Here is a 24723-nt window from a genome sequence, read left to right as displayed (position 1 = left end):
CGGAAATTGTGTCTGAGCAACAGACGGGTGGAGCGTTACAGCCTGAGTTTACCATATACAGGATAACCTCCCTCGCTGACATCATTCAGAGCTCAGACAAGGAAAAAGTTTTCAGAGGATGCTGAAAAATGAGCTTTTGGCTCCCAGGGAGTATTTGTACATGCACTGACCTCGTTATTAGAAACTGTAGCTGTTGGCTGACTAAAAGAATAACTCAAGCTGGGAATCTGACTCCATCCCAGGCAGACCAACAGATTGTTGATTTTGTGTTCATGTTGTATCTGCAGGTGTAACAGTAAACCTCACTCTGACTATTTACCTATACAAAGACAAGACGCACAAACTAACTGGTCCATGCTAAGCAGCTAGTTCTTCATATGTGCCCGAACCAGCTCGCTGAAGAGTCCAATCTGAGCCACTAGATTAAAAACATTTTTTTCACTGTATTCTGTTCTTCAGAAAGGACGAAGTAATGCTTAAACCATTAAATAACAAAGTGAGATATATTTTCATCGTCAGTATTCAATTACTTGACTGAAAAGTTCCTGCACAGCAAATCCAGCATGTCCAAATTAACACTGTCGGATTTGATTTCAACACTATTAAAGTGTCTATATGGGTCCACACCAGAGAGTGTTAATTTAACTCTTTTTGGAGAGTTGGTACGTTAACTCTGATTTAGTGTTAAACACCAAATCTGTCTGGAGTTGATAATTTAACACTTGGTGTTAAGAGTTTATATATTAACTCTCAAAGAGTATTTTAGTTTAACTACGTAAGAGTTATCTTCTAATTCATTCTAAAAAGCGGGAATTTTACTGTTCTGAACTTCTAGAAATTTCTTTTGGAAATAAACATTTACTAAAAAGATGCAATGGTTTTTGAAAAACATTTATTCTGAACTGTGCACCACAATTTCAAAACATTTTCTGAAAGATGTAACAGTATACATGTTCTCACTTTCATTAGAATTTTGTTTATCAAAAGGTCTGACATGGTAAATGCAAATAACAGCATTCTCATCACTTATTTCTTCAATACAATATGCATGTCCTTCATTCATCCCTTTGTGGAACTTCAACGCACTTCTGCTCTCCCCCATATTCCATCTTCACAAGCATATCCTGTGCGGAGATTGAATAAAAATTAGTTGACACTAATTAATGGCACAAATAATCCAGTAAACAATTGCAGCACAGTAAAAGAAAAAAAAAAAAAGGAATCCTCTTTGAGCCATTACTTGTGTAAAGTATTTTCCCAAAAGACAAGGACACAGGCAACAGGTAATACTGAACTAAATGTAAAACCTCAACCTTTTTTATTTTTACCTAAACCGTGTGCACAAAACTCTGGAGGGATCTAAATGCTACCGTAGAATCGAGTCAGGACGCCTGCTACTGCTGTTTGCTCGTTTTTTTTTTATGGGCGATCGTTTTCAGGCTTCAAGTAGCACCATTATACCAACATTTCACATTCTAGACATTGTTTTAGGTGTATTTGACCAAACGTTTGACTGAAAATTCACATGCAAGCTTTTTTTCAAGGCTGTGGTATTTGCCCGCAAACAATACCTTTCAGCTAGCTAAAACAGAATATTATGCTATCAGCGAGCAACATGGCTAATGCCTTTCACACAGCTTTGTCTCAACTCCAAAGAGCCACAGAAGTAAAAGCTAATAACAATTGAAACAATCTTTGAAAAAATGACTTACCAAGCATGGCAAACAACTCAAATATGTAGAGCAAAATGTTCTGAAACAGCTTCACTTCAGCTTCGATTGGAGCCGTGCTGGGGGCGGAGTCTGCGAATTTACTCTGTTGGTGTCATAGCCCCTGTAGGAGTTCAGAGTTAAGAGGTCAAGAGTTAATGTTTCCATTGTAACACCTCCAGATTTGAAATAGAAACACTCATTTTTAACACTCGATTTTAACTACTATCATTTTACACCTCAGAGTTTAATTAAAAGAATGTGACTCTGCTTAGAGTAAAATTAACTCTACTTTTGCAAGGAGACTATTAACACCAAAACATTTAACACTTTTGAATTTGCTGTGTGTTTTTCCATCTACAGATGCAGCATTAAATCTCCATTTATTTATTTTCATTTTTTTAAATAATGCAAGACATTTGCTGTGGTGCAACAAATAACTTCTGCTTTTACTTGTTCTGTGCTTGTTCTCTAATTTCACTGATTGATTCTTTGCTGAGTGTGAGGTGAAAGAAAGGTGCAGCAGGATTTCTTTGTAATGGGACAAAACTGTGAGATCTTTTAGGCTTTTGATTTATAAAATGATGGGTTAGAGGATGAGCTTGGGCCACATGTGTTTTACTAACATGACTTTAACTCCTGTGAATCAAGCCAAACTCAGAAACTGCACACGTTTCCTGAACCTGCACATGCATCAAGCGTTTCATTGCGCAAACAGGAAAAGTATGCATGTTTCAGCTGGTGCTTTTTGTTGGCCTGGTGATTTCTTTCTATTTTTGGACCTTTATCTTCGACATCACTCCTTCTATAGCTAACTAAAAATAACTGGAGAAGCTTGAAGACGTTACACGCATCTGTTAACTATTATTCTATTGCTGATTTTATAGTCTCGCTGCTCTTAACCGGCATTTTAATATGAGCATCTGTAACAGTGCAACAGAAAATGCAGAATAAGTCCTCTTTAAATGTTTGGTGGTGTCATAAAAAGAATCACTGGCCTCAAAAAATTACTCAGGCTTGTAGTTTCTGAGCAGTTTTCTGTCAAATGGATACATTTGCTGGATATCCTGATGAAATCCAGTTATTTCACTTCAGTTCTGACTGGAAATGTGTTTTTTTTTTTTTATCCTTTTCATGACGGTGACTCAGTTTGCTGTGGGAGTGTCAGCTGGATGCCTGACATCTCTTAGTAAATCGAGTTGTACACAGAGTCCGTTGTGCCACTGGTTTGGCTGGTGAGCTCTCATGATCTGTGTCAGGAGATTATGATCATGTGATAGTGGTGAAAGATGGCGTCAAGAAATGTTATCGAGAACGAAATGCTGAGTGTTCTGATGCTGAAAGAGACGGATACAAATCGGGCGTCTTTCCTACTCGTTCTTACTTCAGCGATAAGACTCACACACACACAAACACACACACTCTCAGCGACACATTTCTACTGCGAGAAAAAGGAAGTGTGTTGCAACCTTGAGCCCAGATGCAGTTCGTCTTCATCTGAGCTCTCCAATGTTGCTCAAACAATCTACGCTACAGTTCAAAAAATATTTACTCCACCCATCCAAATAGTTGAATTCAGGTGTTCCCATTACTCTCATGGCCACAGGTGTATAAAAGCCAGCATGTAGGCGTGCAGACTGCTTCTACAAACATCTGGGACAGAAGTCACGAAGTGCTGGGCTACGTGAAATCACAGAGTGGGGTCGAGGTCGCCAACTTTCTGCAGTCAACCACTACAGACCTCCAAGCTTCACAATTAGCTCAAGAGTTTCCACGACCGAGCAGCTGCACCCAAGTCTTACATCACCAACGGCAACGCAAAGTGTCCGATGCAGTGATGTAAAACGTGCTGCTACAGGACTCTGGAGCAGCGGAGACGCGTTCTCTGACGTGATGAATCACACTTTTCTGTCTGGCAGTCTGATGGATGAGTCTGGGTTTGGCGGTTGCCAGGAGACCGGTACATGTAAAGTTTGGTTGAGGGGGGAGTTTAGCGTGAGGGGTTTGTTTTCACATGTTGGGCTTAGCCCCTTAGATTCAGCCAAACAAACTCTTAATGCTTCAGCATATCAAGACAATTTGGACAGTTCCACGCTCCCAACTTTGTAGGAGATAAAGAAAGAGAAATCACTTTCTATATATCAAGTCCTCGGTTGGAGATGTTCAAAAATCAGACTTCAGTAGAGCGAGCTGGATCTGATGCTGCGTGCTGTGAAGCATGCCCTGCTTTAACATGCTTTTTGCATCTAATGGGACCACATTTTGCAAAATAAACAACACGCTGATTAATAAGACTCAAATCTAGTGACAGCGATCATAAACTCACCAGGAAATAGTTTAGTGAGGTCGTAAACCAGCCCAGAGGAAACGCTAAACCAGACAGTCTGCTGTTTGTTTGTGTGTTTGTTTTCTGGCTCTAAGCATTTAGCATTTATCAAACAGTGATAGTTATTTAAGTAATAATGGTGATCAGATGGTGCACACCTTCCAGTGTGTTCTGTTAAATCAGCTCAAACAGGCGCACGTTCACTCGTTTTTTAGCGTTTAGCAGGAAAAGAGGACGACCCGTGATAAATAAAAGGGAGCGACGTGTTAATAAAACTAGTCGACTGATGGACTCTGGCTCTGTGCTGCTGTTTAACTCAACTCTATCAGAAGATTAACAGGTTATCCTGCTTTATATGTGAGTGTTGTCTTCCTTGTCCAATTTGATTGACTTTAGTTTACAGAAGAACGACAGGACTGACACGTTTCTAAAGTCTGGCTTTTAGCCGATGGCTGTGAAGAAAGCAGGGTTAACATGTCGCTGTCTTTGGCTGCCTAAGAGGGGGAATTGAGTCAGCAGACAGTCATAAGCTGCGCAGATTTCTGTGGAAAATGATGGAAACTACAGACGGATAGAAAAAAAGGACTCTCTTCACCTAGAGAGAGAGATTGGACAGATAACCTGTAACCTGCATAGTTTGTGGTTTTAAATCTGACCTCCTTTGAGACAAACGTCCACAATATCACTTCCTCCTATTCTGTCAAGCCCGGTTAAAACAGTCTGTTATTCTGATAAAAGCTGCAACATTTAAGGGTCATTAAGATAATCGGAGAATTCAGATCCATTATTTCATGCTGGCTGCAGGCTAATAAGACATGTTTCTTTTCCCAGCGATGTTTTCCAGCTCCTCCCAGGGATCCCGAGTTGTTCCTTTCAGACCAAAAAAGAAGAGCATAGAAACTCATGCATGGGTGGCAGATAAAAATGAGTGAAGTGCTCAGTGGGGGACTTGATGAGAGTTCATCAACAGTCTGAACCTATAGGAGAATTACTAAGGGTTAAAGTCACCTGACCCAGGCCTAACTTGAAGAGGAAAACCTAATCTTTAAAGGTGTCTGTCTCCTGATTGACGAAGAGTTTAAATTCAGTTCTGAGTCTAATGGGAGGCAGTGAAGAGAAGCTTATATGGAAGAAATTCGATCTCTCTTTGTAGTTCCTGTTAATACTCTTTACGCTTTGTAGAACTACTGACGGGTTTTCATGCCGTGTTTGGAACATGCTGATAATAACAGAGCAGTGCAGTCCTGGACATGTGAGCAATGATGTGCGGCCCCGTGTTTATGCCATCTTTGCCTCTTTGTCCTTCCAGAAGGAAATGTTGCCCAGGTGTGTGTGCAGACCTGATCGGTGTGACAGGTGATGCAGCTGTCAGAGCTGACCACTAAGTGTCACTGTCGTGTTGTCTTCATTGTCATCGCATTTAGTGAACAGTTATGTTTCTCCTGCACTTTAAAGGCTTTCAGTAAAGTGTAATTATCACCATGTCCTGGGTCTGTGTATGTTAACAGTGTGATTTTATTACCTTGTGTGTTTTGTGTCTGAGTCATGGAGGAGCTGAGCTTCCTGCAACAGCTCTACCCAGTAATTACAGGATGACATGTGCATTGTGGAAGGAAATCACTTAAGCAGGTCATTGTTTTAGACCGCTGAGAGGCTCTGATTCCTAAAACGGAACTTTCCACATGCATGCTGGGAAGTCAGTGAAAGAACCGCTGCCTTATTTCAACATTTTGTTCTTTAAAACCATTAAAAGCAATAAAAAACAAAGAGAGAAATACAGAAACCAAAGGCAGCTGCAGCACATGAAATACCGTTATTGTCTTATTGTTAATTCAAAAGGAGTGACAAACCAAACCCTGCATGGTACACAGCCGTGAATTATTAAAGCCCCGTTGGAATTATCATTATTATTACATGCCCATGCATATGTGATGAGTTTTCCGGATTTTGGATATAAAAGAGATTTTATTGTCTTTAAATTAAAATAATATGATCCTTAAAAAAAAATGTAGGGTCATTGTAGCCTGTTGGTAGTCTTGATGGCCGTCTGTGCTTCCTAATATCTGTCAAAGTTAACCCCGGCCTGTTCGTACAGTTGCTGGTGGGAATTATGAGAGTGTGACACATTAATGGCTCTATGTGACAGTGAACATGTTAATAAGGGGAAAATGTGTAACTTCCTTGTGTGTAGCTAACCACCAGTGCAGACTGTCCACCACCTAAAAAACAAACAAGAACTGCCTTATTGTCTGGAAACCCCACATGCTGACATTTCTTTCATCTTGCAATAACAAATTGAACTGTCAAATTAGAAGCGGCTGTTTTTGCTCAGATATGAATTCAGGTATGCTTTGGCCTCTCTACAAGTTAAGGCTGTGTTTCATCAAAGTGTTTCAGGGCGGAGCTGGGTGTCTTTAATGGCCTGTAAGATCAGCCAGGAACATCATCACCGTGTCAGCTAAGAGGAATAGTGGAGCCGGTTGTCGCCTAATGATCGTCTTTTACAAGGACGAGCTGTCAGAGCATTGAGCTGCATCAGAAAATAGCAGCATGCGGTGCAGGGGCTGCTCTACACGCAGACCTGTTATCGTGCCAGGTGTTTGCCTTTGATGTAACTTGTTAATGACCTTTTTAAGGCAGATTGTGTTCAGTCGGTTTCTTATTTTAGGACCTTGTAGTTGGTTCATAAACATTCAAACATTCTTCTGTTTTCAGAGGCCTGGGTTTCACAAGATCATTTCACAGGATCCTGTGACTTTTCTCACTTTCTTCTTCTTCTTCTTTTTTCAGCAGCTGACATGACACCTCTGCAAGAGAGTGTTTCAGTGCAACGGCCGCCCTACATGCTTATTAAAAAGACGAGATTAAAATAGCTGCACGCTTTCCAGCGTTCAACATCATCCTATTAATACTGCAGCTGATTTTCTTTTTTTTTTAAAATTAATTTCAAAGCTACTTTCATAAGAATGTTTTTATCTGTCACCAAAATTACAATTCATGAAAAACAGATGGTTTGACTTTGAAGTCATGGTTTACTAATTCAGGGCTTAAAGTCAACATTTTCTGTTTAAAATACTTTGCTAAATCTACATTACCTAAAATACCATTAGAGTGTGAAGAAACAGCGGCTGTGATGTTATGTGTTGCTGAGATATCGACTAAAGTTGAACTGGGACGGGGCTGTAATCTCATGTAATACCATTTTAATCCACAAGATGGTACAGCGAGTCAGTGTAGCGTCCATCTTGCCCTGAGTTCAACCTGAGATATTCAAACATGGATATGGACCACGTTTGTTATTCATGTTAGCTGTGTTTTCATAGCGTTGTAACTTAAAAACTCCCCAAAAACAAACAGAATAATTAGAGACTGCAATAATCAACCTTGTGTGCAGCTGGTGGCGTCCTTCATAATCATTCTGCGATGGAAAATGCTTATCGGGCTGCACAGGAATCATTTTGTTGCAGTACCACTTAGGGCAGGGCGATATGGCCAAAAATATTTATCACGATGTACATTTGAAAATTTGCGATAACGATATAACTGACGATATAATTGACCAGACAAAATGCTTTACAACTCCACAACTTTATTAGTGCAAGAAAAACCCCATCAATGTATTTTCACTTAAACAAGCAGCTTTTTTATGTTCATTAAAGTTATATAAAAACGTAACAGTGCAAATTCCTCGCTGACAGTTTAACCAAAAGGCATTTCCAGTGGAAACTGGCCGACATATCCTCAACATAACCATGTAGAATATCCACAAAACGTATCCACACACAGTACGGTAATATTATGTTGAAGCACGTATCACTCCACGAGGCTCCCGACTACGGCAGCCATAATGTTTCAACAATCCATCAAGCGGTGCGGGTTCGTAGCTTAGCAAAGTCGTACGAAAACATTTTTTGGCAGATTTTTGAGCGCAGTGTGCCACATAAAATCGGTTTGGTAATAATGACGGCCGCTTGCATGCTCTACCAAAAATAGTGCTTTGTTGTGTATCTGAGGGACGAAAGCTAAACCGGCTCCACATCACTGAAGTTGCAGCATTTTTACAAACCAGTTCTGGTTCATCTGTTTCATTCAACGATCTGCTTTCGCTCTTCTCATACTGCGTCACCGAAATGCTTTTTCCACCATGTGCGTATGAAAACAAAGGCACTGCGCATGCGCGTTTTACCCACATTCTTTCGCGATATTTCATTCTCTTATCATTGCCTAACATTATACTGATATTACCTGAATGGTATGATATGGCCCAGCCCTAGTACCACTACTTTTAGATTACCTCTATGTCACTGTATAAACTCAGAATATTGTGTCATTGAGTCATTAGTTTGCTGTCAGCTATGTTTTATGTGCCCTTGATTCTCTAATTCTCTTAAGATAATCTATGAATGTCTTTTGGGTTATAAACTCTTAATCATTAACTTTAATCTGGATAAAACATTGTTTCTCATTCGGGCTTAAATAAATATTGATCAGCTCATAAAAAAACTCAGGACTAAAATATATTAATTAGTGATGTGAGATTATAAAATACAGCGGGCAGGAAATGAATAACAAGCACCGTAATTTTAAGGACTAGTTTGTACATTTGGGGGTGGAAGTGACAGGCACCAGACTCCATAGAGAAATGCTGCAATTTAGGCTCAGGCTTCATACATCTTCCTGCCCAGCTTTGTGTGTGTGTGTGTGCGTCTGCGTGCGTGCGTGTGTTGCAGTGGCTCACATGTGGGTGGGAGTCTGAATGTTTTGGTCCTTTTCTGGAATGTCAAAAATGAGTCACTGCTTGTTCCGGTTGAAAGCTGCTCCGGCTTTCAACTTTACTCTCACTTAGTTCAAGAATTTTTATTATTTTTTAGCCTGAAACAATTTCTCATTCACTCAGAGAAAAATGTGACCGTGCAGGTGTCTGTGCTATCTTCTGAAGATGTCAAAAAAACAGATTTTTTTACAAACTCACACACATATTTCATTCACAATGGAAGAATACAGTGAAGCTGGTGTCATCCAAAAAATACTAGCATGTCCTACTAATGCACGCTCATTGACTGGCAGAGGTTTTGGAAAAGGACACACACACTACCCTAAGATGTATTTACAGCACAAACATCCACGTGTGTTGTGTAGCCATCGCCTTTAACATGACAGTTAATGCTTTGTAAAGCAGCAGAACTACAGCTTCAACCTAAACTGGTTCATTTCTCTGAAAGCTCAGTGTTCTGGTATAAACTGGGTTTTTCAGGTCAAAAGGGTGGAGCTGGATGTTATATTATAACCTGTGTTAACAAGGTGTGTCTTAACACAATAATAGGCTGTGCAGTGCAGATTTAGGTGTGGTGATTTTAGGCGTTCAGACTTTAAAGAACTACATATGACAAAGAAAACCTTCATAAGCACCCTTCCTGGTTCAGGGGTGTCGAACTACAGGCCTCGAGAGCCGGTGTCCTGCAGGTTTTAGATGACACCCTGGTTCAACACACCTGAATCAAATGATTAGTTCATTACCAGGCCTCTGGAGAACTTCAAGAAATGTTGAGGAGGTAATTTCGCCATTTATCAGCTGTGATGGATCAAGGACACATCTAGAACCTGCAGGACACCGGCTCTCGAGGCCTGGAGTTCAACACCTGCACTGGTTCATTTTCATTACCACTCATGTGAGAAGAGTACAGAGAGTTGGCTCTCATCAAACGCTGCGTTGTTGAATTATGATTGAATTTTGTTTTTCTTTTAAAAAAGGCTTAGAGAGCTAACAATTAATTAATTGTCAACGATTTAAAACTTTCTGATTAAAAACTGATGGGCTTTTTCAGCTGTAGCCTGAATTGAAAAGGCAAAACGTGAAAATTATGTAATTTGGTTCTCATGTTAACTGTTTGGCCCTTTAATGCAAACTGGAATAAGAGCAGCCCTCTCATTGGCTACCAAGTGTCCCCCTGGCCAATACGATCTCTTCCCTCCCCCCTTTGTCCCACCCTCTTGAATCTCTCCCTTGTCCGTCTGCCTGGTTGTGGCACTCTGCTCTCAACCTGCAGACTGGCTGTCAGGATCGTGTGGAGGTGTGTGTGTGTGTGTGTGTGTGTACTGCACACCGCAGCGAGCGTGTGCATGAACGTGTGAACAGATTTAGAAGTGAAGTGGCAGCTTCTTTTTTCTTCTTCTGAGAGGAAGTGTATTTTCTCGCTGGGAAGAAAAGACATGATGATGATGATGGTTATAAAGACGTTAAAGATGATGATGGGTGTCCCTCGACCTCCGCGGGCTCAGGTCAGTGGATGCTGATACTCTGTAGAGCTGTTTTGTGGCATTTATGTGTGCGTGCTCCTCAGGATCCTCCTATTGTCACAAACAGCCTGTTTCTGGTTCCCAGTTTCCTCTCCATTTTTTGTTTGTTGCATGTTTTGTATGAGTTTTACACCCGGATGCAGCAGTGTTGTACTTCACTTCTAGTGCACCAGATTTGGTTGAGTAGCAGCTGAGGTTAAATGGCATCAGTGTATGTGTGCATCTGCGCTGTAAGAGGCTGCCAAACAGTCAATCCAAGAGTTTTTCATAGAGATCCACTCACATGTTGGCCGAATGTCAATAACTGGCTCATAAAGCTTTGTTAACTAATATCAGAGGCTAAAGTCTTCTTAGAATGTCGTTTCCTAATCGGAAAGTCAACAGTTCAGTGTTCGGCTTCTTTAGTCTGCATGGAGATGTATCCTTTAACAAGATACTGAACTGAATGCATTCATTAGAGTGTGTGAATGTTACAGAAGGTGCTTAATCAGGGAATAAAGTGCAGTATGAATGTGTGTGTGAACTTAAAGTGTGTATGCAAAATTACCACTGGGTTTATGAACCAGCAGGCTTCTGCAGCTCCATTTCTCTATTTAAGGAGACACGTTTACTTCCAGGTGAAGCAGTGAAAGTAGTGATGAGCTTGCACAAGCAGGAGAAAGTCAGACTGAAGAAGCTGAAACAATTGTGTCCAAAGAGGAAACCAGGTGCAGCTTCTGAAATGTTTCTACCGGTGTGATGATATATTTGGGTTTATCTTTAGTCTGTGCAGCTGTGCTTTTTGGGCTGACAGAGACATCAATCTAAATAGAAAGAAAAAATGTGGAGGGACTGGACTTGTGATAGAAAAGTGAGAAAAGCTGTGAAGTTCGTGTTGGTGTTTGAATCCAGTTTGATCAGCAGTGTGACTCTGGTGGATAATTAGTGTATCCAGACCACCCAGCTCATCACTTACTGAACAGGCAGTTGACTCCTTGTCTTCTCCAACATATAATCTAAAAATAATATCATCCCCAATTACCTGCATTCATTTTACATTTAAGGTCCTTATTTTATACTATTTAGTTATTGAATCGTTTTCTCATTATTAAGTGTTTTTCTTCTCTTCTGACTTTAAGATAAGGTGAGCAATCACTCATTTCATTAAACTGAGTTTGTGAAAGCAGGATTAAAGCACATTTAAACTCCCCAGAGACTATTGTTTATCATGACTTGGCACAACAGAAACATGCTGTGTTTGTTTAGATTTGGTCCGATGGCTTATTTTCATCCTAATGCAAACCGTGATGAAGGTTAGGACTGAACTCAGTCCCTGCCTTTGTACAGACATCATGCATCTCACTGTCTGAAGCTGTCAGTCTACCAACTTTGTATTCATTCAACTTAAAGTAACTTTATTTGAATTGTTATGAAATTCCTTTAAGTTCAGGCTAGTTTCTGAGTGCAGATAACAAATATTTTAGGCAATCCTGACATTATTTTTTTCTTTAGCATAAGAGCTCTGATACATTCTAATATCATTTTAAATAACAAAGAACACTCTTATATTATCTGAGTAAAGTGTGTTTGTGTGAGAGAGGGCTCAGCATCCTGCCACCTGGCTGGCGAGTGATGCTGTGTGGGGGTAATGGGCCACACTGTACCCAATTAATGTGAGTGCTCAGTGGGCCAGACATAATGTATACACACATCCACACACACACTGTCTGCATTAATCAATTTAAAATACTCTTTTGTTATTTCCAAGGTCAACAGTGGGCCTTCAAGCCCAGTTTCCTCCCCTGATTCTGAGATTTATTACAATGCAGCTCCGGGCATGTCCTCACAAAACAGCCTTAAATGGAGAGGATTTATTCTGCAAGCCCCATTAATCTATAGTCTTATATTAACACAGAGCTCACTTTTAGTTCTAACCTACAGAGAGAAAACCTATAAATCTGCAGGTGGAGGCAGGTACAGACAAGCTGGGGAAGAAAGCAGCCAGTCTTATTGGTAATGTTGTTTTTAGGAGGTGGAGGAGACCAAAATTGGAGCAAAAACTGAGGAATTATAATAGTCAGATGGCCATAACTAGCACTACATATTAAAGATAAGATTGCTCTCGAACTGCTGAATATGTTTGCATGAAATAAAATACTCAGATCTTTTTAAAGTATTAATACAAAGAAAATGTAATGTGTCACTTCTTCAATAAACTGTATTTAAAACATTAAAATTTTATGAAAAACAAAGAGGTTAAGGTGGGTCTTCTTAGATATATTAATATCATAGGAATCATTATTAAAAGTAATCTGATACTTGTCTTTAATTTAGAAATGATCTAATATCTAAAAAATTATCCATCCATTCGTTTCCACTTATCCTTTTCAGGGTCGCGGGGGGCGCTGGAGCCTATCCCAGCTGTCATAGGGCGAAAGGCGGGGTACACCCTGGACAGGTCGCCAGTCTGTCGCAGGGCTAACACACAGGGACAGACAACCATTCACACTCACATTCACACCTAGTGACAATTTGGATTAATCAATTAACCTATCCCCACAAGCTGCATGTCTTTGGACGGTGGGAGGAAGCCGGAGTACCCGGAGAGAACCCACGCAAACACGGGGAGAACATGTAAACTCCACACAGAAAGACCCCGGCCTGATGGTGGAATTGAACTCAGGACCTTCTTGCTGTGAGGCAACAGTGCTAACCACCGTGCCACCGTGCTGCCCCTGTTCAAGTTTATTTCAAGTATATTTCAACAGATTTGCCGTAACTTTTTCCTTGTGTGCTGAGTATTATTTTCAGATGAAGATTGTTAAATGGCTCCATAGTCAAAGTTGAACCAAAACTTTTTAAAATTCTGATATGGAAAAATTAGGGTTTAAACATCATAAAATAAAACGTTTTAATATTCTTGAAACCAGCGCAGCGAGTTAATTAGATGTTGATTGTTTTACTGGATATTTCAAACCCAGAACATGTCAGATTCAGTTCATATAGAAACTGAAAAGAAATGGCACACAGTACAAGTTTCAGCTCCTCTTTAATTTTTAGAAGTGAAGATTGTGTTATTCCTGCACAGACATGAGAGTGGATGAAAAATTTAGCAGAACTGAAGCCATTTCTGATTTTATTAAGTGTAAAAACTCTAGGCTAAAATTTTCTTTTATGCTATCACACCTCAGATTATTGATTTAATCTGACTGTAGGCCACTTTTCCTCACTTTAGTTAACCTCTCCTTTATTTCTTCCCCTCTTGTTCCATCCCTGCACCACCGGTTCCACCAGCAGCTATTGTTATTGAGACACACCTCAGATACACACTTTCAATCCGACTCTGATGGAGGAAAAAAACCCAGAAACACTCACGATCTTTGTTCCGTAGCTAGTTTGCATAATACATGCAGTGTACTGCGCGTGTGTATCTTTCTGTGAGGACTGTGTAACTTTCTTTGTTTGTGGTGTTATGGTTCAGTAAAGGCCACAGTATTTGCGTGAAATTTGCTTTTAGTTTGCAACTGAACATATAATCAAGCGTGTGTACTTTTTAACTCAGTAGTGTACTAAGGGGAAAGTCTAATATGCAGGATGTACTAGTAGAATCATGATGCTCTACCTTCTTAAGCTTTTTAAATTATTGGGGTGAAAGGTTAGTATCTAATAGCTAAATATAAGTGGTGACAAGGAAACATTGTATATGGACGTTTTGTTTACGTTGGTTTTAAACCAGTTTATCAAACAGCTCAGAGGCCTACTGATTGGTTGTCAACCCTCTGGCAACCTCTGTTGTCTGTAGGTATTCCCTAAGCAGTTGACAAGTTGTTGCTGTAGTCTGCTGGGTGAATTTAGCAGGGTCCTGTGGTTGGTAGTTTGCTTGGAAGATGTTGACTTGTCTGCTTGTCGGCATCTTCCACTTAAAAAGATTGTAAGAAGATTTTTGGGGCAGCACCTTTTTGCAACCCAGCGACTGCTAAACCCCCAGGTACACTTTCTCTACTAACCCATGGTTGCCAAATGGTTGCAGACCAGTCTCCAGGCCTGTGTGACTGGTGCTAAATGAATAGGGATGGGTATCGTTTAGGTTTTATCCGATACCGGTGCCAAATCGGTATTTTTGAAACAGTGCTCGTGCTTAACGAATGGAGAACACAAACGTTGTCGTCTTATGTTTTTTTTTTTTTTTTTTTTTTTAGCCGTCTTTTTTCTTTTTTTTTGACTCCACCGTTGAAAATGGATGGAGATCTTTGACTTTAAATTTTGTCACTGCCCTATGAATTTCGACCACTTTTTCTTTGGTCATTTTAGCCTTTTTGGCCAGAGTGAAGGATGTATCTGCCATCAAACATGAAGACAGCCGCATATAACTGCGACGGTGTTTGCTAGTTCACCCTACATGCATTAATTTAATAACATAGTTGGCCTACTCAACGTAAATTACACACGAACAACATTAAGCTACTCGCCCGAGAAGAATGACGGCCCGGATACCGGTACCCATTCCTATAAATGAACCAAGCTTTTCAGCCTGTGCAAGCTGTGCGTGAGCTTTTTATGGCTCCTGAAGTGGGGCTTCAGGGGGGTAAGGGTAAACAAAAGATTTGAGAACCATTGCTTTAAATGAGCAAAATTAAATACTTATTTTGGGGCTGAGTAAACAAAGTTTTTCAGCATCTTTTTAATGAGATTTGACAAGTGAGAGGTGATTCTGTACATGACTGCTAAAGGGAAAGCTAATTAACTTATTAGTACATAATTAGTACATAATATCTCAACATGCATACAGTTTATTAGACGTCTTCTCTTGAGACGGAAGTCACTGATTGCATTTCCATGTTCATAAAATTTGACTTCTGACTTCGTGTTGGAAGCCATTAGACGATAGTAAACTGTGGCAATAAAGAAAACTGTACAGAGTCGGCAGAAACACTCATGTCGTGGCAGTCAAACCACGATTTACTGGTAAATTAAGTGTTCAAAGTGTGCCAAGAAAACATTCCCCAGTCTATCTGTATTGTTGGCAACAGCATGGAGTCATCTTTTTAAAGCCCAATGACCCTGAAGTTTTTCTGTCCAGATTTAGTGAACTGATGCTCTTCACAACCTCCAGTTTCAGAAACCTGACACGGCCCTTTATTGTAGTCCATCCACCTCAAAGTTGGTGTGTTTGTGTGACGTGAATCAGTCAGGATTGTTTGATAACTATATAACGCTATAATATTTTTTTCTTTACAACATATTTTCAAACTGGAGATGAAATGTTTGGGTGGATGAAACCGACAAATTAGAAACAAAAATCTGCAACTACAGTAGAAATTCACAGCAGCAGAGGACCATAAACACCCACAAAACTCCATTCAATCTTAGTAATTAGAAAAAAGCTATTTTCACATTGAGAATGCACTGATGATCCACGATGATCTCAGTGTCCTTAAAAACTTTATGTGGGCGATCATAAATGCTCCAATAGTGGATCTTTATTTACCTCAGAGATCGACTGGAGACATGTTTATAACAAACATTATTGACAATATTTCTTTTTATATTTGCTCAGTTTCATTAATAATGGTTAATATCTGTCAGTTAAGCTGTTTTGACGGCTCTAACTGTGCAGCTGGTTGTTGTTCAGCGATATTAGTAAGTTACTGCTCAACATGTTGCATTTACAAAACATACTCTGGAAGCAGAAAAAATAGGATTTCGCTCAAATTTGGCACTTTGGGGTGATTTTTAAACCAAAATCAAATGAAACCTGCTCCAGTCTGGGATATGTGTACAGCATAAGTTACCATAGTGATCTAGCTCGATAAAAACAGAGCCAGCAACTTTGTGACACTAACCAGTCTGACTGTAAACTGGACATATCTCATTAACCCATAAATCTAGCTTTATAGTTGCACCCCTCCAGGCTCATGCATGACCCAACTTGGTAACTTCAAAGTTGGTTACTTAATCTGCACTTCTCCTTTAGTAAGTTAGTGCTTAGTGACGGACAGTACAGTTTTTTCTGTTTGTGTGTGTGTGTGTGTTCGTGTTCGTGTTCCTTCTGACTCTGCAAATGACACTTCAGTGAGTCGTCGTCTTTCCTTCCCTTTCCTACTAGACTTTCAGTATGAAACAAGAAGCTTTGCTCATATTTCTCCTAATATTGCAAAGCAGCTGTTCAGACAGTTTTTCTAACTAAAAATGCAAAGGTCAGGGCTGGAGTGATAATTCCAACGTACTGATGGAGTTTGAATAGCAAATCATTATGTAACTCCTTCATGCTTTAGTTCTGTACTTGGCTGCTGTTTATTTTTTGTTATTGTTTATTTGTGGATAGTTTAATAGGGGGCTTTGTGTGAAATCCTCAAATTTAATAAAAAAGGATTTGGATTAAATCATTTATTTTAAAATGCATGATTTGTGTGTGTGTGTGTGTGTGTGTGTGTGTGCGTGTGTGTGTGTGCGTGTGTGTGTGTAAACTGTGATGGCTTGCGTGGCTGTGGGAGAGTTGGATTAACGGTTATTTAGCCAGATTTTTTATCTGTGAATAAACATTGCAAGCAAAGAAATGCTCTTTGGGGTTCAGCGGGGTGCGGTTTTCCTGCTTGTGTGGTTGTTCTTGGTGTTTTGTTGGCGCAGGAAGTGAAAGCAGACAGACCACAGTGAAACCAGTTCTGACTAAACCCAAACATAACCCATGTTCTTCCTAAGAATGAGCTGTTAGACTTTGTCCGGCAGGAATTGCATCATAATGTCAGAAATCTGACTCCTGCGTGGTTTATTTTTTTAAATAGAGAACAGTAATGAAGCACAATCTTATTATCGACTGTATTTCTGCTGCCTCTTAGAATGTGCTACCTTTAGATAGACGTGTTTTTAGTCAAACATGATGACAGTTTTACAAATAAGCTTCACACCAGAGACCTTGACGGACCTAAATGTGTGATATCACTGGTTTAATGTTTCTGTTAAAATATAAGCAGAGATGAGGTGAAAGTGAATTAAAAATATTTTTCTTTCTTTGGGTTAAATTTAAAAGGGGAAGTCCTCTGCAATCTGAAGGTATCCAATTAATAAACATATCGTAAATCTAAGATCAATCTTTGTTAGATTTGACTATTAAAATTGTTGTTTATGAACAGAGAAAAAAGAAGAAAGAAAAAAGAAGGAAATCATGGACCCGGAATTCTTTGCAGTTTATTTAATGTTTTGTTTTGTTTTGTTTTTTGTTTTTTTTGTTTTTTTTTGAAGGCCAGCCAGGAAGTTGGTTAGCATTGCCTTGGTTCCTTTGATTGAAAGAAAATACCTTTTTTGCAATAATAAAGAAGTTTATCAGTAACATATTATTTGCAACTTAACTGAGATCTTCCTAAAAGCAAAGCACTAACGTTAAACTATAAACTACACCGCATGATGTCAGCATAACCACGAATAACTTCCTATTTTTAGCGTGATGACACTGAAAATGTCTCACAATATAAAAGCTTCATAATTGACAGCTGAGATTTTTACTTAAGCTTCATATTTTTAAGCTCGTCTTAACCCCAGACCTTATTTCAGATGAGTCGGCGTCAAACTTGTCCATTAAAACACATTAAAAACAAGGAAGCTGTGTAGTTATTTCCTGCTTTTAAGCCTCCTCTGCATCACCCTGGAGATGCCCACAAAATGTAATGACGTACAGCATTGAGTTTGAAGTAGAAGCTGGTTCAGGATGATCAATAAAAATGATGGACAGTAAATCAAGCCGTCCATTTTCTTCAAGTTATCTATTTAACAGCCACATTTAACAGGGTGAGAGGTTGGCTGCACCCTGGGCACGTCTGTAGCCTGTCACAGGGCCACCACAGAGACGACTATTCATGCTGAGAAAACAGGAAAATATAAATCAATGAATCTCCAAAAAGTTGATTCTGTTCATCTGGACGCAGCGTTCTGTGGGAGAAACGTTTCGTCACTCATCCAAGTGACTTCTTCAGTCTCAGCTGACTGCAGGTTTCCCCAACCTTATAAACAGTACATTTGCATAATGACTTAAACCAGCCCACTGAGGGAACAATGGACCGGGAGGTCAGTTCCTTAATCATAATTATGCAAACACCGGGTCTCTGTGGCTTTTAAACCCCAAAACACGCTGCGCCAAAAACTCTGTTACTCTGTTAAGTACCAGGAGAATTGCCAGGATTTATACATCGGGGAAACCAAACAACCTCTGGCGAAGCGGATGGCACAACACAGAAGAGCTACCTCGTCAGGCCAGGACTCTGCAGTCTATTCACACCTACAGGCCAGTGGACACTAGAGCTGGGCGATATGAGATTTTTTCATATCACGATATGTTTTTTTCATTTCAGGCGATAACGATATCTATCACGATATAAGCCAAATAACTATATTTGTAAGATTTAAATGTGCCGTTGCTCACAAGTAAAATGTGAAATAATCAGCAGCTTGTTTTTATTTAAATATTTATTTCCCATAATAAGTTCAACAGGGTAGATGTACTTAAGGAACATGAGACTTTTTCAGATAAATAAGGGCAAATATTGCAAACTACACAAAAGGTAGCCGCTAAAGCGTTTAAGTTTCAAAATAGAACAAACGAAACAGACTAAATTGTCAATTCCACTTAGAAACAAAATATTAATTCTAAAAATAAATCTTAGTTTGTTTTACAGAAGAACAGACAAAACTGACTAACCTTTGTCAATATCAAATAAACTGAGAACTAAAAGGAAATTCTCAATCTCTCCTTGTTGTATAGCTTAGCTTTTCAAACAGTTTTAACAGTTACTTTAGTCTGACAAAAGCCGAATGACGAATTAGCGCTTCCAGTCAGAGACTGAGGCTACGTCCACACGTACACGGGTATTATTGAAAACGGAGATTTTCCGTTTTCGTTTTAAAAAATAATCCCGTCCACACATAAAGGCAGAAATGAAGGAAACGCTGCTATGAACATGCCAAAGCAGCAGGTGGCGCTAGATTCCTAACCGTGCAGAAATGTTGGCCAATCAGAAGTCTAGAAGCCTCGGTGGGAAAAAGTAAACAAAGCTGGGGCATAGAAGCAGAACCGAGTCGTATGTGTGGAGGGACAGTAACTGTGTGTATATGTAAGCATTTAAACACTGCAGAGAGTAGAATTAACAGTAACAGTATTGTAGAAATTCATTTCACCGAAACAATAACGTGGCGCACAGTGTGACGCATGCACCAGTTTATTGTATTTCCAGACTTGCTTTCGGCACAATTTACAGTGCACGCTACTCTGTTTTTGTCAGACTTGAAATAGCCGAAATACCTTCACACTACGGAACTTCTATGGCTCTTCCGTTCGACAATCTCTCCGGCATTGGAACCATCATCTGTTTTCTCTTCGGTCACGCTCGGTTGATTTTTCTAGTAGGCACACTCATTTCCTCCATTACCCGCTGGCTCCATTACCCGCTGGCTGTTTCCCAAACAAACACACGTGCGGCTTGGCACTTGTGCTGTACGTAACAAGTCACGCGACGTGACGCTGCGGCTGTGATTGGTTCGGCTCTGCGCTGCTTAATTTGGATTGGCTGACCTTTTTTTTTTTTTTTTTTTTTTTAAGAGGACAAGAGCGGCGAGGTCTATCGCGATAGCTTAATTTCTCTATCGAGTAAAAGTTATATCGCGATACATATCGTTATCGTTCTATCGCCCAGCTCTAGTGGACACTCAAGGATGAGGATGTACACATCCTGGGAGGGAGCCTAAGGGTACATCTTTCGCCATCTTACAATGCTGTGATTGCAGCCATTCCCCAACTCTCTGTGAATGGTACTCATGGCCATTGATCAGTGAGTTTTGGTCAGTGATTGTTGATCAATGGTCATGAGAATTTGCATAATTATGATTAAGGAACTGACCCCCCAGCCCATTGTTCCCTCAGTGGGCTGGTTTCAGTCATTATGCAAATGTAGTGTTTATAATATTTGGGGAAACCTGCAGTCAGCTGAGACTGAAGAAGTCACTTGGATGAGTGACGAAACGTTTCTCCCACAGAACGCTACGTCCAGATGAACAGAATCAACTTTTGGAGATTCCTGGATGATTGAGAATGCATCAAGATGATAAATCAATGAAAGCATATAAAGAGCTAACTTGAGTTTTTTGAGCCCGTTTTCGCCGTCTGACTAAGATGTGTCCGGGACACCACCTTGTTATTTCAGGAGGCACCGGGGCAGACCCAGAACACACGGGGAGATCATGTTTCTCTGCTGCCTTGGGAACACCTCTGCCTCCTCCCCTCCCCCCCCGCCTGGAAGAGCTGGAGGAGGGGCTGGTAATAGGGAGGTCTTGGCATCTCTGCTTGGACTGCTGCCTCCAAAACCTGGACCCATTAAGCATCAGAAAATGGATGGATGTCATATGTATCATAGTAAAGCAAGGTGCTGGGTATATTAAAAGCTATGGAGACTGTGAGAATTCATTAGGGGCTCCTGTGGTGGTTCTGGAGGTCAATGTCAACTAGTGTTTAATTCTTATTTGCTCACATGAAAACTGTATACAATTCAGCACACATCAAGATATTTATAGAATTACAGCATGCTGAAAGATTTACGGCATCTTTCAGTTCAATGTTTGAGTTTTATAGCCCACAACGATACTATTTTTCATTCTTATTGAACAAATCTCATTTTAGGCAGCAAGCAGACACAGTTGGAACATGAGTTGGGGGTCAGTGTTCAGCCTGAGGATGTGGTGGAGACCAAAAGTTGAGCTAAAAGAGAGAAAATATCTGATTTTGATTCGTGTGACCTAAACCCAACAGTTAATCTGTCATCATTGCTAAAATGTTTGCAAAAAAATCTGTGGGACAATCCCAAAAGGTTGATTCTGTTCATCTGGACGTAGCATTACATCCAAATGCACAGAATCAACTTTTCGGGATGTCCTTCCCTGGATAATTGAGCATGCATCAAGACTGTGGAACAATCCTCTGACCACAGGCTGATCACCTGATAAAATAAAGTTCACACTTCACCTGAAAGATCTTTAAACATTACAGCTTTAATCTAAGTGGGCTTTACTCAGCTCCAAACGGCAGATAGATGGAACCTGGATATGATAATGTGGATGTTTATATCAGTGATGTCAGTCAGGATTTCAGGATTGCCACACGGTAAAGCATTGCTTTACTTCAGAAACCTTTTCTCGTGCTTTCTTATAAGCGCTCTTATCCATTTTTTAACCTCTATACACATCTTTTCTTTTCCTGGATTCCTCTTTAATCCCCTTTCTTGTACTACAGCCTACCGGTCCATTCTCCTCCTCCTTTATTCTCCCGCAGCGGCAGTTAACCTCACATAAGACACTAATCCAAAGATCAGGATTAACAGAGGAGAAGCACAGGAAGCACATATTCCCCTGTACAATTGTATGTCTTAGCATGCGGAGCAAGAGTTGGGGAAAAAAAGGAAAAACAAACAAAAAGGGGTCAGTGGTGTTCACGTGTGCACTCATGAATGAAGAGGATTCACTGGAGAGGATTTTCACACAAACTGACCCAGAAACATGAATGTGAAGAGAAATGCTGTGCGTGGGTGAAACACACCAGTGAGCTTGTCATGTTGGCTGGATGACTCATCCAAAATTTGGGATGTGGACCGGGAATTTTGCATAATTCCAATTAAGAAATTCACCTGAAGTTCTTTTCAGGCAACATGAAATGATCCATTTAATGAACTGAACTGACCGTCAGACAGGAACTGTAATGGGTTTAGAGCGCTCTGATGTTGGTCGCTGTGCTGCCGTTAATGATACCCTGACATTTCTTTTCAGTGCACAAGCAGCGAGTGGTTACATGTTGACTCTGAGATCAAATGTTTCTCTGTTGGTTTAGACCAGACTCAAGGCTTCCTGATTATTTTTCCCCCCACAGCAACTGAACCTGAAGTCTGTAATAAGCAATTAATGTCAGATAAAGAGTTTTAAAAACACATCAGAACAGGATTCTTAGAGCTAGTTTTATCCACAGAGACGGTTGCTTTTAAAATCTAAAAGTTTAATTGGCACATTCTGATCTGTTTTACTCTAGATGACCACATCCAGTTTTGTTCCTTATCTTTGACTTAACCACCATATTCCCTCATTACCTGCCAGGTGAGCCCCGGGCTCCAGACTGAGTGCTAGCCATGCTGCAGCAGATTGAGCCATCGTCCAGCACCCTGCAGCTGGTTGCCAGTGATATGAGCGACATCATGGACAATCTGGACACCCGCGATCTCGATTTAGGCGATGGAGATTATGACACCACAGACACCAATGCACCTGGTACCTGCCATCACTGCACTCTGTACAGGTGTTTCTCTACTTGTTGTGTAAGCGATTTGTTTGTGTAACTGTTTATATTTTTTCAATAGCAGAGGGTTTGCCTTTTAAAGAGATTTACAACACAGTGGGTTTCAAGGAGACAGAGGCCAAAGTCTACCTTTCCTCTCCCATCACTGTCAAAATCCTGGAGGTGGAGCGTTTCACCTCAGTTCAGGACCGCTTCAACCTCACCACGCAGAGGAGCGTCAACAAGGTGAAGAGCTTTTTGTCACTGTAGGGAAGAAAATGCATTTAGCCGTACACTATACATGAAACATGGAGGTAGCCACTGTGACGTCACAGTTTGAGCCAGAAGGGACTATATTTGTAGAAGAGGATGGGGTGCTAAGCTGCAGCTAGATGGTTAGCAAGCTGCATCTGTATATTGTGTGGATGCAACACAGGCACAGATACCTGCTGATTAGGGCTAAGCAAGAAACTGGGTACCAGAGTTTTACTTACCAATACTGTAACATAGGTGATGGGTGAATATCTGTCCATTAAAATGCTCTTAAAAGCACCAGCAGTAAAAATGCACTGAAAAGGTCCATTTTAGTAACTTGATGTAGCTGAGGTTGGGTGTAGCAGCAGCTGAGATGGCATCTACAGTCATGGATAAAGCAGAAGAAGTCATTATTCCAGTTCCAGGGAAACTTTTAGCTGCTTAGGAAAACCAGGTGACTCGATTACTTAAAGATTCCAACAACGTAGTAAAAGTTGGCAGTTTATCAACCAGAAACAAAAGAAATGATGTCAAAATTTTAGACTAAATCCCAAACTTTATTCTAATCCCATTTATTTGATGAGCTTTTTGAAATGATAAACACTGAATGTAAATAACTGGAGGCCCTGCTGTGTGTGCAGTCAATGCCAGCTGTGTATAAAATTGAGATGAAACATGGAGAGTTTACATGGTTGGTGAAGAGGAAGGAGAAGCACTTCATCGATCTCCACAGAGAACTGAGAACATACAAGACCTTCATGAAGATTCCACTTCCACGCAGGTACCTCAGTGCCTCCTGTGCCTATTCACAGTTCATATTTTATCTTCACTGTGCTTTGCAGAGCTCATTTTTCTGCCTGTATTTCCACTGCATGTTCTTGGATTTGAACACACAGCCTCCTAACAAAACTTTATTTTATTTCTCTCTCTGCAGTCACACGGTGAAGAGGAACATACCGTTGAGGAGTGAGGTGAGCCAGATCCCAGAACTCCCCAGAGGAGGCGATGGCGAACTGGACAGAGGAGTTTCCAGTCGAAGGGTAAATTGCTCCTGATGGCCGATATTTAATTTTATGGTACCAGATTTATGTACTACGTATATTAAATTGTACTGAATATTTCTCATTGTTTCCTTGATCTAGAAACAACTGGAAGATTACTTGAATACTGTGCTAGCGATGCAGATGTATAGGAACTACCACGCTACGGTAAGGACACAAAAGTTACAAAGTAACTACATTCTGCTCATTTTCAGCTCCATGTTTTTGTTTTTGGATTCTATCAGAGTCACTTTGCATAATTCACAGTTCCAAATAATCCTTCTTACCTTAAACTTGGCCCCTCAGTTTTAGGTCCAACCCCCTCTAAGCCAACTTCTGATTGGCTACATCTTGCAAACAGGTTTAAGTAAGAAGTGGGCAGGGCTTCTTTATCTAACATGACCGGGTTAAAAAAGAGAGAAAGAAACTGAGTGTTTAGAGTATTCTGGAATCCGAGCTTCATTTTTAAAAACTTTGGCAATGCTTAATATGAACATCCACTGTAGTAACACTGTACATAATAGAGAAAAGCATAACAGTTAACCTTGAAAGGTTTCAATATATTTTGGAAAACACTGACGACCTTTTCAGGTCAACTTAGAAGATGATAAGTAGACAACAATCTTGTGAAAGTGAGTTTATAAATATTTTTGCTTGATTTTCAGATGGAGTTCATTGATGTTAGTCAATTGTCTTTCATTCACGACCTGGGACCAAAAGGACTGTAAGAATCATTTGTTATCAATGTGTCAATTTTTCACTGAAATCTTGCACTTTAAGAAATATATCCAGTGAAATTCTGAAATTTCTACTCAAAGA

At 40.2% G+C, this 24723-nt stretch overlaps 1 protein-coding gene across 2 annotated transcripts in view; it reads left to right on the top strand.

Annotated features, from left to right (window-relative positions):
* The window catches only part of LOC146702209 (phospholipase D1-like), a 52239-nt gene that overhangs the window by 6554 nt on the left and 20962 nt on the right, over positions 1-24723 (top strand). The window contains exons 1-7 of one of the 2 annotated variants that reach the window (XM_085468927.1): positions 10081-10314; positions 22432-22602; positions 22692-22855; positions 23506-23645; positions 23799-23904; positions 24007-24072; positions 24570-24628. In XM_085468927.1, the coding sequence (XP_085325053.1) occupies positions 22464-22602; positions 22692-22855; positions 23506-23645; positions 23799-23904; positions 24007-24072; positions 24570-24628 (674 nt within the window). In that variant the 5' untranslated portion in view covers positions 10081-10314; positions 22432-22463. Of the gene's footprint in view, positions 1-10080; positions 10315-22431; positions 22603-22691; positions 22856-23505; positions 23646-23798; positions 23905-24006; positions 24073-24569; positions 24629-24723 lie in introns of those variants that run through there. The other variant, XM_085468926.1, reaches the window with a different exon arrangement.

This window comes from Copadichromis virginalis, linkage group LG9 (assembly GCF_057382275.1).
Source record: "Copadichromis virginalis isolate Kocher_CV1m ecotype Utaka linkage group LG9, C_Virginalis_male_GT1.1, whole genome shotgun sequence".
NCBI classification, from domain to species: Eukaryota; Metazoa; Chordata; class Actinopteri; order Cichliformes; family Cichlidae; genus Copadichromis; species Copadichromis virginalis.
This window is presented reverse-complemented; position numbering and strand designations above follow the sequence as displayed.